The sequence below is a fragment of the Vigna umbellata genome, chromosome 4 (genome assembly GCF_029865625.1).
Source record: "Vigna umbellata cultivar VRB3 chromosome 4, Vumbellata_1.0, whole genome shotgun sequence".
In the NCBI taxonomy this organism is placed as follows: Eukaryota; Viridiplantae; Streptophyta; class Magnoliopsida; order Fabales; family Fabaceae; genus Vigna; species Vigna umbellata.
The window spans coordinates 41635110-41651010 of NC_142168.1; the positions used below are offsets into that span (position 1 = coordinate 41635110).

Below are 15901 nucleotides of genomic sequence, written 5' to 3' on the forward strand. Positions count from 1 at the left end.
ACAAACATTCTCAATTAAGACGCATTCACAACGCACTGCACTGCTCCACTTGCTTTCACCTCTTTGTTTTTCCATTTCAGCGAAAATGCCAGGTCTCACAGCACCATCTGATTACTCCCAGGAGCCTCCACGTCACCCTTCTCTTCTTATCAACGCCAAGGCAAGCCAATTTACTATCCCTTTCTCTCTCCGTGTTTCCCAATTTTTCCAAACGCTAATCACAAATCGCCGCCGCGTTTTTCCTTTTTCCGTTTCAGACGCCATTCAATGCGGAGCCACCGCGTTCTGCCTTGGGTGCCTCCTATGTCACCCCTTGCGATTTCTTTTACAAGAGGAATCACGGTCCGATACCCATCGTCGAGGACATAAACAGGTTCCTCCATCGCTGTGCCATAAATATGTAGGTTTTAGTTTATCTTGCTTTGTGACGTGTTTGGTTTTGAGGAGCAGATACTCCGTGTTCGTGTCCGGTTTGCTGGAGCGTCCCAAACAGCTCACGATGAAAGATATCTGGTTAGTGTGTGTTTGGTGTAGTTAATGTTTAAACTGTTGCATTGAATATCGTGATTTAGCTAGGATTTGCCACGGCACGATTTGACGGTGAATGTTGGTTAACATGTCAAATTAATCACATAGTTTTACAGTGTTGGTGAATTGGTTCTTGCATGTTGTGAACTATGCCTAAGGATTTTGATTGATGACCATGGTTTTGAATTAGAGTCTCGGTTGTGGTTTGGTTGCATACCTTATAGTTTGGGAACTTACAAACGAATGCGGTTGATGCAGCCACAATTGTATCTTGGTGCAAAGCCACAATTGTAGTCTTGTTGCATTCCTTGCACCGGGGAATTAGGAACAAAGGCGGGCGATGCAGCCTTAATTATGGTTGTGTTGAGGTCTCTAAAACTCCAAAAATTGACATTGTGGCCGTGTAGTTGTGGACCTCTTATAAAGTATTTTTTATGGCTAAAATGCATATCGAGAGGCCACGGTTGTAATTTTTATCTTTCAAGACTAATGTGAGTCCATGTCACCAATATGAATCATAAAATTCATCAATTTGAATTTTTTGTTATTTTCTACTTCTGTTCACCGGCTGTTTTAAATAAAAAGGTTGAAAAGTTAGCCTAGCTTAAATTGTTAAAAGAAAAGGAAAGGAAGTAGTCGTGTTGAACGTACCCTATTTGAATATTCAAATGCTATATTTTTATTTTTCTTATACGTTTTATACTGTGACATTCATTCCATGAACTACATTCAGCTGTTCCATTGTTCTGTTATCAGTCTTCAGAAATGGAGTTCATGCCCTTAGTCATGACTTTGATGTTTTGTTTTACAAACCTTGTATATTGTCAATTTCTGGTTTTAAATGTTACCAAACATTATTTTTATGATATATTTCAATCTACATTTTTTTGCTGTGACTAAGTTTTATGATTTGATATCATTTATGATTCACAATTCAAATAATAGTTTGGGCAGTCGGTATTGAATAACCTTGCTTTCAAGAATTATTTGATTAGATACTCAGTAAAAATTGGACAAGTCACAATGATAGTGACATTTCATTTATCTAAGAGTAATGGACAACACGAACCTGTTCTGGGAAAATAATTCTGGTTTTTTAATATTGGTCGTGTTTACAATGAAGTGACCATGTTATTTGATGACAGGATGCTCCCAAAGTATAGTGTCACTGCTACATTACAGGTGTGTGCTCTTTTGCAGAACATGGATTGAATTGGAGCCATGGATCTTGTGCTGTTGATAAGATATTTACATCCTGCAAATGATTTATCTCAGTGTGCAGGTAATAGAAGGACCGCTATGAGCAAGACCAAACCAGTGAGGGGAGTTGGCTGGAATGTTTCTGCTATTGGAAATGGTTAGTATTGTCAGGTTTCTTGGAATAATGTGATGAAAATTGACATGATAAAGGATTGAATGAGATTTTTTTTGTTGGGTGGGGGTTACGAAGGAAATCTAAAGCCTGCAATGGAAGGGAGGGTAGACCAAAGTGTAAATGACCTGGCTTAGGACTGAGTGATTGTTTGAATTCCCATTCAATACGCACATGAAAACTCATGTCAAATCGAACCTTTTATGTGAAAGCTATAATGTCTAGCCTCTGGTTCAACGCTCATAAAACTTTTATAAAGGTGGAAACAGAAAAAACACATTGAACTCTTATTAATTAATTTCCAAAGCAACTTGGATGGCTTTTGAGTACTTATCTACAAACTAAAGCTCTATCATAATAGATACAAACTAAAACATATTATATTTTCCTTTCTCAGCTATATGGGGTGGTGCCAAATTGTCTGATGTTCTAGAACTCGTTGGAATTCCAAAGTTAACTAGTGTAACTCAATTTGGTGGAAGACATGTCGAGTTTGTAAGCGTTGATAAGTGCAAGGTGATGACTACGGGTTGTATGTTTACTCTAGATACTTTGACTTCATTTTGATTATTTGTACCACCCAGTTGAAGTGTTTTATTGATTTTTTTCTATAAAATTACAAAAAACTGATAGGAGGAAAATGGAGGCCCATACAAGGCTTCAATACCACTTAGTCAGGCCACAAATCCCGAAGCCGATGTTCTGCTAGCTTATGAAATGAATGGTGAAGTAAGTGGCTTTGACTATGCTATCTTCTTGCAGCACTAAAGTTTTCAAGATTTTTTTATTGTGAGATTTCATTATTTTGTAGAAGAAACAAATATAAAAGGGTTCTCTGTTCATGCCACACTGTAGGTTTCTGATGTCTTTACTAGAAGTACTGTTCTGTAGGTTTCATTGTTTAATTTGTCTGTGAGATATTGAACGAATATAGTGCATGTTTATTACATGAATGGTTTCCTTTTTCTGTTTTTTGTATGTTTTGGTCATTGAGACACACGATTTCTCCTTTTTTTCACCTAATTCATTATATATGCTGCCAATATATTGTTTTAAGGTTCTCAAACCTTAGAATTTACGTAAACTTGTAAGAGCTCTCCCAATTTGTAAGAGTTTACTACATATAAAAGCAAATATTAAATGTCTATAAATATTATAATAAATCAACATGTCAATCCCATGATGAAGTAAATAATAAACCTCAGTAAGGAAATAATTAAGTCCAGTAGGACATTGCTACTATAAGTTCAAATAGCATCAAATAAAACACAAGTTCATACAACACAAATAAAATACAAGTTCTTGACATGATAACTTTTCAATAACTAAATAAAGACAAATGTCTTCAAAAGTCCATGTGTAATCCTCTAATAACATCATCCCAAGATCATCATCATCACCATGTCCATTTTTTTGTCAGCATCATCACCATCTCCATCATCTTCATAGCCATGAAGCTCTTCGTCATATGAAAAAATGTGCACCACTAACATTGGCATCCAAAACTATATTAGGAAGATCAAATCAAAGACAAGTAAACTCTAGTAAGGAAGGCTTTGAATAGAGCTATTTATTAGAATAGGTCATCTTATATAGACTTTATTAAAAAGCTGCCATGTGCTTTGTGCTGTATCTAGTTTCTAGATATGACCTTTCTTATTCTTTTCTCTTTCCCCTCATTCATTGTATTTGAACTTCTAATGTCATTATAAATACGAGAACTTAAGAGAGGGAAATAAATCTTTAACTTATTCTTTATTCTTTTGTATTTGTTTCAAGTCTATTAAAACACTGTTGTAAAACCGTTCACAAATAGCCTATTAGACTTTGTGCGGGATTGTTTGATGGTTTTAAAAAATACATTCAGAAGCCTTTTGAAAGGGATAACTAATAAGTAATGTAATGTGTGATAGAAAGATTAACAATAACAAAATTTTATATTGGTGGTCACTCCAACCCAGCCTACGTGCAATTCTTCAATGCCAACGAAAAAGAATTTCACTGATCAAATTAAATTACAAGTATCGTTATTGCCACTTCTGGCTTATGAGTATATAAAGCCACTCTTGGTTATTCAAGTACACAACACAACTCCTCTCTAATCTAAGTACATAAAACCAAGCCTCTCCACACTATCACTTAAACTCCTCCCTTGAGCTTAAGCACAAGTAGACAAAACCTCTCCAAGTTAAGTACACAGAGTCTATTCTGACTATACTACAATAAGTAGTTTGATTACAAGCTTTACAGTCAAACTAGTGGATATGAAATTATACGCTCCTTGCTTCTAGAGATAACTTCGTAGACGTTTAGGATTTAGAATATAGATATCCCTTTGTTTAAGTTTCCTAGAAGACAAGCTACAACTTAAGCTATTTTGAGGCTTTTCAACACTTTACTCATGCAAAGAAGGCTCATTAGTCATGTTTTGGAAACTTAGTCTCTTTTGCCTCTTAGTGCTTCCTTATATGGGCATCTAAAGAGGTTTGATGTAGTTCTGCGTGCCTGAAGCATCATGACTCAAAGCTTTTCATGACTTTCTACTGACATCCTCTACTGTGTAGTATGATGAGATGAGATGAGTGTACAACTCTCTTTATCTCTGTGATGTCTTTGTACCACTTACAATACTGAATGAAGCTTTTTCTCATTGATGATTGGTAATTTATGTTAGAATTTTCCTTAAGAAGTGTTCATAATCAACCCATAGAGATCAGATAATGTGACATTGTAAAGATATGTGTAGTACAACCAACATACATGATGTGTGTCTATTCTACTTGACTTGTGAGGTCACCGGTTGCTTCACGCTTTAGCAAACTTGTGTGTCCTTGCTTGGTGACGTCTAATGTAGCATATATCTACTTTTGCTAGATGCATATGTTCTTGAACATCGTCTAGCACCTCCATTCTTCTAGAGATTCTTCAAAGATAGATGGTTCAATGAGGTACATCATGTCTTCTAAATTATTATCTTGTATTAGAGCAAAACATCAATTGACAATTTGATTGTGTTCTTGATGTGATCATTTGGCCTTCAGGCCTCTGTGCTTGACTCATTTATTCTTTTGTATGTCTAGCACTTTAAGCATATGGGTCCGTTCTTGTGCAAACTTTTATGGGACTATTTTGAGCTCGTTTGATCTAGCAATTTATTCTTCAAGGTCTTATTGTGTTTTTCCAACAACTTGTGCTTCATTTGGTATAATTGTTTGTTTACATCGTGTAATACCCATTTCACACTAGGTAGCTTATATTAGAGAAATGAAAATTGTTGAAATGTAATGTTCTTTATTATTATTAATGTTTATGTAGGGGAACTTTCTATTAGGTTTTTTAGGAGCTTCCTAACCTTTGGTATTTTGAACTATTGTCCCCTGTATAAACATTAATAATAAAAAAAAACATTACATTTCAACAAAAACTATCTTGTTTGTTATGATTAGAACTTGTGTGTTAAAGACAAGACCTATGAGATTCAAGACTTGTGTCTCATGATGACTTGACTCGTCCTTGCTATAATTTCAAATGCATCTAGATATGTATTAATTGAGCTTCCTCCAACATCACCTTCACATTCACCCTAAGATTGCTCATCCTCAACGTTCTCTTTGTCAAAATGGCCTCTAGTTTTTGATTGAACAATTTTTCTAATTTGTTTGCTTTTAAATTTCAATTTATACATAGCATAAACTAAGCCATTATCTTCATTTGATGCAAGCACTTTCTTCTCTTTGTATAAACCTAATGGGAAGCTGCATGCAAAGGCTTGCTAAGTTGGTTACTCAACCTCCCATCAATAATTCTGCAAATAGGTTTGTAGCAACGTAGAGGGAAGGACCAAAGGTTTTAAAGGTGTATGTTAGGAGGGAACACAGTGAGAAGTGTAAAGGTGACGAGGTAGCTAGTGTAAAAAAATTTCCAAATGTCTAAGTGGGGCATTGGGGATATTATTAGAAAGTGGGTTTTAAGCCTAACTCAACCCCACAAAACCGGCTTGTAAGGTGAGGTTTGCACCTCACTTATATATTATAAATTGGCCTTATCTCTAGTCGATGTGGGACTTCCAACACACCCCCTTCACGCCGAGGTATAGACATCTCGTGCGTGATAGTAGAAATTGGGTGGTCCAATAGCGGCCCGATTGCGGGTGGAATAGAAGAATAGAATGCCCACTTAGAACTCGCTAGGATAGGCACTAACCATGGCTCTGATACCATATTAGAAAGTGGGTTTTAAGCCTAACTCAACCCCACAAAACCGGCTTGTAAGGTGAGGTTTGCACCTCACTTATATATTATAAATTGGCCTTATCTCTAGTCGATGTGGGACTTCCAACAGATATATAGGGAATGAAGAGAAAGGTCATCTTGGATATTGTGAACTTTGATATGGCCAAAGGGTAGTGACCTCTTTGTAGGAGCCTTGCTATGTGGTAGTTGGTTTCATTTCTTCTATTTTTTTCTTTTTGTTTGCAAATAATACAAATCCTTCCTTGATTTACATTTTCATTTCCTTGTTTTTTGGTTCGTAACAATTTGGTCTAATCAACTGCATTAGATAGAGGAAGGAGTGGTCCTTAGTGACAAAACTAGCAAATGCCATCAAAGGAGATGGAGGCTAAGGTCACACCACTAGAGACAGGTTGTAGGCCTCAAAACTGTCATGTGAGCTATAAAGTTCAAGGCTGAAGAGAATCATGAGAGGCTGAGTTTTGTGATCCATTTTTTTGGCGGAGAAACATCAATGGTAAATAGTATTCTCTTGAAAAATGTTGATTCACTGAAAAAACGTTGATAGTAAACTATACTGACTTAGAAAACATCAATTGTAAAGTGTACTTGTTGGAAAAAAGTTGGTAGTAAACAATATTCATAGGAAAATCGTCGACTGGTACTCGTCGTTAATATGTTGGAAAAGAATTGTGACTGTTGCTGGTAATATTGTATCCAACATAAACATTGATGAATGGGGATAAAAACAGGAGCAGATAACCTAGCATCCAAGGTTATTGAGCAAATCAATGAATTGGTTAATTGACTTGAAGAAATAAGATTGAAGGCATAGGTAGGAACAAGGAGAACAAATTCCCTTAGAAAATAACTTTAGAGTCATTGTATAATGTTATGAGATGAGGAATTTTAGGAAAAGAAAGGAAAGAAAACATATAGAGGTATCACCATAAATATGATCAAAAGAATCTGAGTCAATTATCTTTAAACTTTGATTTCCACCGGTTGTGAAATGAAAGTTGTTGACAAACAGGGATTTGTGGATGATTGTGCTAGGTTGTTGGATTTCAACCTCAAATATTCCTTATATTTCTCATAAAAAAACTTTAGTCCAACAACCTCAGATTGAGATACTGGCTATCTTGTTAGAAAAGCTATGGAGAAAGTAGCAGTTTTCTTGGGTATGACCCACTTTTTTTACAATATGTGCATTGAGGATGTCCTCTACTGTCACATCCTATTGTAATACCACAAACTTCTCTTCCACGTGTAGATACTTGAAAATTTCTACCTTAAGAGTTGGAACACGAAAAAAAGTCAGTCATTTTACTATAGGTAGTTTATGCATGTATGGAGAAGATTTAAACCCTACTAAGGAGATCCAATGGAGTGTAGCCCTATCATGTAAAGCTAGGAGGTCAAGAATAACTATAGGCAAAGCCATTAAGAAGGATTAAGTAGTCAACGATTTGCCTAATGATTATAGATGTGATTAGCAGTTGCACATTATCATTGCAGTGTTGGATCTAGGTAGCCAAACCCACCTAATAGGAAAGAGGCTTAGAGAGTCATAACCTACGAAAAGAACATGAATATTAGAATGCTTTTATTGTATGTGTGTGTGATCAACTCCTTTTTTCTAAAATTATAACAATAATAATGTTAGATATGAAATGGAGGCCCTCATCAAATCTGTGTTCTCGGTGGAAAAGGAGGAAACAACATATAGGGGACTCATTAACATTCTGAATAATATGATATGATATGAAATGTATTATTTTATTCCAAGAGAGTAACACCTATTTTTGCCAACAAGTACGTGAGGCACTAGTGTGGGCTTTGAACTGTCATACATGTGACAGAAATCAAGTATCTTTTATTTATAATATTTATTGATTTTCCTTTTTTTCATTTTTCCTACTTCTTCACATGTATCCAATAAATTCACAGTAGAATAAATAAGATTAGCTATTGAATAGATTTCACAAAGTTTAAAACAATTCCTTCCTTCTAGGTAACGAGAAGAACTTCTAAGGGGTATGCATGAGTACAATTCATCATAGGCTTTGACATTGAATCATAAATATTTTTAATGTATCTTTCCTTTGTAACGCAATTATACATTATACTTTCAATGTGAATTTACTTCTGGATTTTTCTTTTTGCTTTGGGTGGTAATGTATATTATGTTATTATTATTTTAGTTAGTGTTTACAGCTCAGTTTAATATCCCTTTCATTAGCCTCTTAATAGGGATCATGGGTATCCATTACGTGTGGTTGTTCCTGGTGTCATTGGAGCCCGGTCTGTTAAATGGCTGGAAGAGATCAATATCATCGCAGAAGAATGCCAGGTCTAATATATTATCTAGAGTTGTAACGATGTACCAAAAAATTCCTGTTTAAAATGCCCCTATAACTTTATATTATCATGTATCAGGGTTTTTTCATGCAAAAGGACTACAAAATGTTTCCACCATCAGTTAATTGGGATAATATTGATTGGTCCACCCGCAGACCCCAAATGGATTTCCCAGTTCAGGTATTTTGATTATTTTACTGTTTCTGCTTTCCTTTTTATGTAAAAAAAATCTCTTAGTTAGTATTTCTTAAACCATGTTTTGTTCTGATAGGATTATGAATGTATATGTTAGGAGAAAGGTTGTTACTGATAATCAGGTTTCTTTTATCAAGAAACCTAACATGTAAATTAATTTGTTACATGTTGAGTAATCAGGCCATGCTGAACCAAGCAGAGCAAGTGTATGTTTGTTTTACCAAACCTCTTTGAAAGTATTGAAATGGTGACAGGACCCAAAACTAGTGAGGACGACCTTCACAGGTCTATCATAGAAGAAAAAGTTTAAAGGGGTTAAAATTGTAATTAGTTGTAACCGGGTAGTTAGTATGTGTTTTGGCCTAGTAAATATGTCCTTTGTTGTAGTAGAGAATTTTTCAGCTCATGCTATTACATTGATGTACTGGGCTTTTCTAGTGTGAAAAAGACACTGCTCCCTCTGTGAGCGCGGCTGGGTGTGGAGGAGTGGTGTAATTTGTTTACCTAGGTGTGTGTGGCTACAAGGTTGTGTGAAGGAATACAAACACTTTGTTACTCTTTTTGTAGCAGAGTAGGTGTTGTGTATTAGGATTTCTGCTTGGTTTCATTCAAAAGCTAATACTTATTATTTTTTGTGGCAGTGTGTTATATGTTCTCTAGAAGATGTGAGCACAATGAAGCCTGGGAAGGTTAGTTTATTTAATCAAGTGTATACCTGTTTGGATGGGTTTCTCCACAAGTTCCTTTTAGGAGAGAAAAATTGAAATTGGCTTATTCATAAGCTAATTTGTAGAAGCTCAGTCTCGGCTTGTCTAATTTTAGCTTATTCCTTTGCTGTTTTTTTTTTATAAGTTACATGAATGTGTTTTTATTAGTAGCTATGAAGTTCCACAACATATAAATTTGCTTTGTTTTTCCTTTATCTTGATCTCATTAAACATGACATCCTCCTTTGGAACTTTGACTAGAATTTTCTAGAGTTCAATTATCATCACTGTATTTTACTTTTTGCTTCAAAACATATTGTTCATGTTCCCTAATCGATTCTTCTTGTACTGAGATTTTTTTTCCTCTAAAATAAATTCAAATTATATTTTTATTTGAAGTTTCCTGAAAATGAAAACACATACATACACCCTTTCTTTGCCCACATGAATTTTCAATAGGAACTTATCCATCCATCTAAACTCAAATTTTGGCATATGTTCCATTTCATGAGTTTTAGCTTCTTTTTTTTTTTGTACATTTTCTGTCAGTTGTCGTAATTGACTGAAATCTTAATTCTTGCACATGGTGTGCAGGTAAAAATTAGTGGATATGCGGCCGCAGGAGGTGGCAGAGGCATTGAGAGAGTAGATGTGTCTATTGATGGAGGCAAAACATGGATGGAAGCTTCAAGATTTCAGAAAAGTGGTGTTCCCTATATATCAGAGCATGCCAGCAGTGACAAATGGGCATGGGTATTCTTTGAAGTCACAGTTGATATTTGTCATAGCACTGAGATTATTGCAAAAGCGGTATGTTATCCCACTGTTGTAATGCTATTATCTTTTTTAGTGTACCTAATGAGTCTGTACATTTGTTAACTTGTATAGAGGTATCATGTACAACCATGATGGTAGGATAATGGTCATTCGACATCACCTAGAGATTTTGGAATTGACATAATAGAAATACACAAAAAGTTGGTATAAAAAGATGGAGATAATCTATGATATAACTCAAAGGAGTGCAATAAAGAGATGGATTACAGTAGAGTGTATACCTTTATGAAGGAAAATTGGAAGTTCAGACTAAATTGTCAGAGTTGGAGGGGATGGAGGATTGGGCACTAGAAGTGAGCCATCTAGTGGATGATGAGAATGTTGTCATCAACTATATGCCTAAAGGGTTGGTGGAGGTGGAGAAATTGGAGGTGGACTAGATACAACAGTGGGATCGCAAATAGTAGAAATATTAACTATAGTAGAGGCATAGACATGCATGGAGAAGAAGGAGACTTGAAGTAGAAAGAAGGCTTGTTGAATGTGGCATTAGCTGAAATAAAATAATGGTTAAGAGAGGGAGAGAAACATTTATATCCATTTTTTGATCCAGTGAATCCTAAAAAGACAATGTTAAGAAATGGACTTTAAGCCTAACTCAACCTCACAAAATCGACTTGTAACGTGAGATTTACACTCAATTATATATTTTAAACTTTCCTTATCTCTAGTCAATTTGGGATCTCTTACACACCCTCTCATGTCGAGGCATATACTTCTTGAAGGGATTAGACATTAATGGGTGGCTGATAGCAGCCCGATAGTAGGTGGCAATATAGGTCTAACAAACAACAAATCTAGTTAGGATAAACTAAAAAATATGGCTATGATATCATGTTAAAGTAGTGAAAACTAGGTATAGGGTTAATTCTCATTATGTTAAAAATACATATAGGGTGCTATATTTATACTAGAGAATAATGAAGAAAATATGGGCTAAGCCTAGATACACACAATATTGTAACTAAAAGTATCTTAACAATATCTAACTATTGGAAGTCCCAAATCTACTAGAGATAAGGCCAAATCACAATATATAAGTGGGTGCAAGTCTCACCTTACAAGTTGGTTTTGTGGGCTTGAGTTAGGTTGAAAGTTCATTTCTTAACATGAGTCATGTGTTAAAGTGATAGGATATAATGTGTATGATAGAAGGAAACAAGTTAAGAAGTAGTTGTTAGGGTGAGTGAGGTTTCCTTTTGATAATTTTGTAGATTGAGCTTTAGCTCTTTGTGAAGGGGGAACCCTTGGAGGAGAGAGTGCTCTCCTATTTTTGTGTTCTTTTTAGTCTATACCATAAAGAATATTACTCTTCTTTCTCTTTTCAATTCTTGGTTCCTAACAAATTGGTCTGACCTACCGGATAGAGAAGGTATAGAAGCATGGAAGGGAGAGTCAATGCCTTGGAAAGATTGGCACGAAATGGAGTAGAGCCATAGTCAAATTAAGGGAAGAAAGCAGGGAAGGTTTCCAAGAATTGAAAGAAATGATACAAGAATACCAAAATCAAGAAAGGGACTCAAAAGGAAGAAAGGAATTTGTTGACAGAGCAAGAAAGGGAGAAAGAGATATGGAAGAAACAGTAAATACTTTAGAGAAAGGGGCTAGCAAACAAGGAAGAGCCATGACAGAAAAAAAAGACAGTATGCAAGAAATAAGGGAAATCGTCCAAGAAATGAAAGACATGCTACAAGAACTCTTGAATCATGGAAGAGGCTCGGAAGGAAGTGAGAAATTTGTCATGAAAGGAAAGAAAGAGGGAAAAAAGGGTAGGGATGCTGTGAAAGATAGTCTGCAAAACATCGAGAAAGGCTAGAAATTCTCTAAAGAAGGAGAGTACTTGGCTAATGATAAAGAGAAGAAGGAAGACATTTGATATTTGTTGGATCTACTGTTCCACTTGCTATGGGAACACTATCAGACTACCTAATATTGTCTAGTCTCACACTCAATATGCATATACCTCAACATGAGGTGGTGTGTTAGAAGTCTCACATTGACTAAGGCAAAATCACAATATATAAATGGGGTGTAAACCTCAACTTACAAGCTGATTTTGTAGGATTGTGTTACACTTAAAGTTCATTTCTTAACACTAACAAACCCTAATCTTTGTACCAATTTACTAGATACAAAGTTGGAACTTTTCCATTGCGTACTGTAACTTTGTTTTCAGTCTTTGATTGTTTTAGTGTTTTTACCGTAGGCACGTATGAATTAGTGTTGATCTGTATGAAAGCTGAGTTTATTCTAGGTGAAATGCAAGGATTTGGATCAATGATTTATTGTAAACTGAATTTGCTCTTCAAATGCCAGAATTCTAGGGAAAGTCATGCTAGCATCGATATATAGACCATTTTTGTCATTTGTGATATTTACAAGTGAGATATAGAGGGCTGGTCTATGATGTGTACAATGTCATGTGTATAATCAATTATAAGCTTTCCATAATTGATTATGTACCAACATAATGTATTATGCATGACCATGATCGATTACATGGATTATTGAGAGTTAAATGTTGGAGGCAATAAACTTCGCTGGTAGATTCTACCTGCTAGTACCGTAGAAGAAATCATGTCATAGTTTTCCAGAGATTGGGCGTGAGAATGTGTTGAGTTTAGAAGAGAGGAGGTAAGCAAAGTGGAAGGAGTAGGTTTAACCTTGAGGACCTTCAAGCTCTAGATGCTCTATTAAACGGGATAGAAATTTTATTACTTGAAAGAACAAGGTTACACGGAAGAATTTAAAGGATTAGTGTAGTTGTGATAGTATAGTGAGAGCGGTATAACTATCTATATATTAACGCCTTAGTTAACTATAATAATTAACAACATAGTCAGTTGTGTAATTGACTTAACTACTTGGCTAACAACTTACTGCTCAAGAAGTTGAATAACTCTTCTAATATGTTCACACCGTTTTCATTATGGTTCAGAGGATCATCCCTCTAATTTAGTCGGAGATCTTTTTTGACACCTCACCTTTTGTCTAATTTGCAGGTAGATTCTTCTGCTAATGTCCAGCCTGAAAAGGTTGAAGACATCTGGAACCTGAGAGGGATTTTAAACACTTCATGGCACCGGGTAAAAGTCCAAGCGAGTCTCTCAAACCTGTAAAAGTAGCACCAATATTTGACATTTGGCACTTACAAATATCTCCTCTTTTTGCACTTACCTTTGAGCACTCAAAACACTGAACAAGGCATCGCGACAAGCTGTGTAGTCTTTTTATACAAATAAGCTGTAGGAAAGGTGTTATATATAACTAATCGTTGTACTCTAGTTTCGCAGAATTTTTCATGGAATATCTGCTGCTCCTTCTCTTCAAGGAAATAATTTGAGATCATCATTATGCATTTACTTTTCACTCGTTTTATCATTTTCCCCGCACCTTAAATTGTGTCACATCTACGCATTTGATTTATTGTTATCCTAGTAAATTATCATTCTGAACTTTGAAAAATAGAATTAGCGTTTTTGAAGCAGTTATTAGAGCAGTAAAAAGTAGTCTAACTAACAAACAAATATAAAAGTAACAAAAATCAAAGTCGTAAAATAGTAGCAACCTATATTACATGATTCATCCACCACCACCACCGAATAAGCAAATGATGATCCTCTACCACGTTGTTGATAAAGAAAAAAGATCCTCTATCATATGTCACACCTAGCACATGAAGAAATTTGTTACACGGTTATGGAAAACAAACGTGTCTGTTTTGTCACGATTCTTTTCTTTTGTATACAAATGAAACACTTTGTATTCAAAACTTGAATGAGATTACATTACTTCTTTTACTAAATGTCTTTCCAGATTTCTTCTTATGGTATGTCGCTCCCCTTTCTTTGGGAGATCTGCTACGCAACTTAAATGGCCCAAATTCGAATTCATGACTGGGAGCCAAATGAAGTTGTTTCTAATGAGAAAAATTAGGGTTAGAATGGTGTGTCAAGCTTTGATTGTTAATATCGAATACATATTTGTTGACAAAACTCTCGTAGTACCACCTATTACATATTCCTACCATTTTGCTTGGGAAAGATGTAACAATTTAATGAATTCATGAATAACGAATTCCGTCCCCCATTGTTGTTTTCATGAAAAATGTTATCTGGTATGATTTAAAAGAATGATTCTCACAAGGAAATTTGATTTGTGTTTCCGAGTTTCAATAGAAAATCTATAATTTCAAACAATAACCTTTGGTGAAATTGAATTTTTCACTGAGCTTTAAAGGTTGTGGAAGGAGTTTGAATGTTGTAGGCCGATTCTTACTTGCACTTGTCATGTTCAATCAAGTCACAAGTAAGGTAAGAAATTATGGACATGAAGATAGAATTATTTAGTTCCTAAATGGTTTGAATGATTATTTTAGTATAGCGAAATCTTAGATATTGTTGATGTATCCTTTACCTTCTCTAAGCTTTTTCACTAAGAAAGGTAACCCAAGTTTTGATGAAAAAACCATAGTGTTTATTATAACCACTGATAATAGAAAGAACTTTGGTAGAGGCAAAGGTATTAATAGTTGGAGACATGTCTCAGGGAAAGGTTTATGTTTCAGGTGTGAGAGTCGAGGTCAACGATTTACTATCGTATGAATTGCTAGTAGTCCAAATGTTCGTCTTTATGCTATCATTCGTCCTTGTTGTTTGTCTGTTATGTTTAGAGGTTACCTGCAGAAGGTACTCCAATGATAAAGTTAGTAAAAATTCGGCAGCTCAAACTATTAATGCGTATTAAACTATTGTATGCTTTAAAATTCGTTTTGTAGTTAGAAAAACTCTACAACAATAGATTAACACTTAAGATAATCGATTATCACAAAGAGATTTTTTAAAATAGCTAAAACCTCATTTTGTCTCTGAAGTAATCGATGACCAACTAATGATAATCGATTATCCATAATCAATTATGACTTACCATAATCGATTATCAAGACTAGCCGTTGAAGTTTTTAGGCATGTTTTTGACATTTGTGCATTATTAAATGCATAATCGATTACCTTAATGGGATAATCGATTATCACACATTAAATAACTGACAACAGATTTTTGGAGGAGTTTTTGAGTGAAGTCTTTATAAAGATGTTTTAGACTATCATTCTAACACACACAATTATACTTGTTAAACTAGGTGAAGTTTGATCTAGGGTTTATGTAACCCTTGTGTTGTGGTTTTGAGAACTTGGTGTTAGCATAGAACGAGAATTTTCACTAAGAGTATGATCGAGTGTTGTTGCTATTGTTGAGTGAAGTCTGTCATCCTTTGTGAAGATTCAAAGGAAGTGTTCATCCTTTGTGAAACATTCGGGGGAGGTGTTCATCCCTTGTGGTTTTCAGGAGAAGTGAGTATCATCTATTTTAGTAACAAGAGAGGTGTTTCTAAACCCTTAAACTTGTCTTTCTGTGTGATTGTAATAGTTTATAGGTTTTGTGACAGCAGATAATTAATCTCTGTTTGGGATTAGCAACTACACGTAGGATCCTTATGATCTGAACTAGTATAAAATTCCTTGTGCATATCTCTATTTCCTTACACTCTTTATTGTTGTTGATATTATTTGTTAAATAAATATTATAAAGAGAGAAGAAAAAATATTTTAAAGCACAAGAAATCAATTCACTCCGTCATCTTGATTTTTGTCCAAATACGTTATTCAAAA

The 15901-nt window shown here is 35.0% G+C and overlaps 1 protein-coding gene across 1 annotated transcript; it reads left to right on the forward strand.

Annotated features, from left to right (window-relative positions):
- Window positions 1–13601, forward strand: SOX (sulfite oxidase). Its single transcript, XM_047301902.2, has 12 exons — window positions 1–160; window positions 258–373; window positions 451–513; window positions 1674–1710; window positions 1804–1885; window positions 2298–2416; window positions 2534–2629; window positions 8375–8485; window positions 8572–8673; window positions 9330–9377; window positions 9990–10205; window positions 13235–13601. Exons 1-12 carry the CDS (start codon window positions 86–88, stop codon window positions 13349–13351), a joined length of 1182 nt encoding a protein of 393 aa, XP_047157858.1. The 5' UTR covers window positions 1–85; the 3' UTR covers window positions 13352–13601.
- Window positions 13602–15901: the final 2300 nt, after the last annotated feature.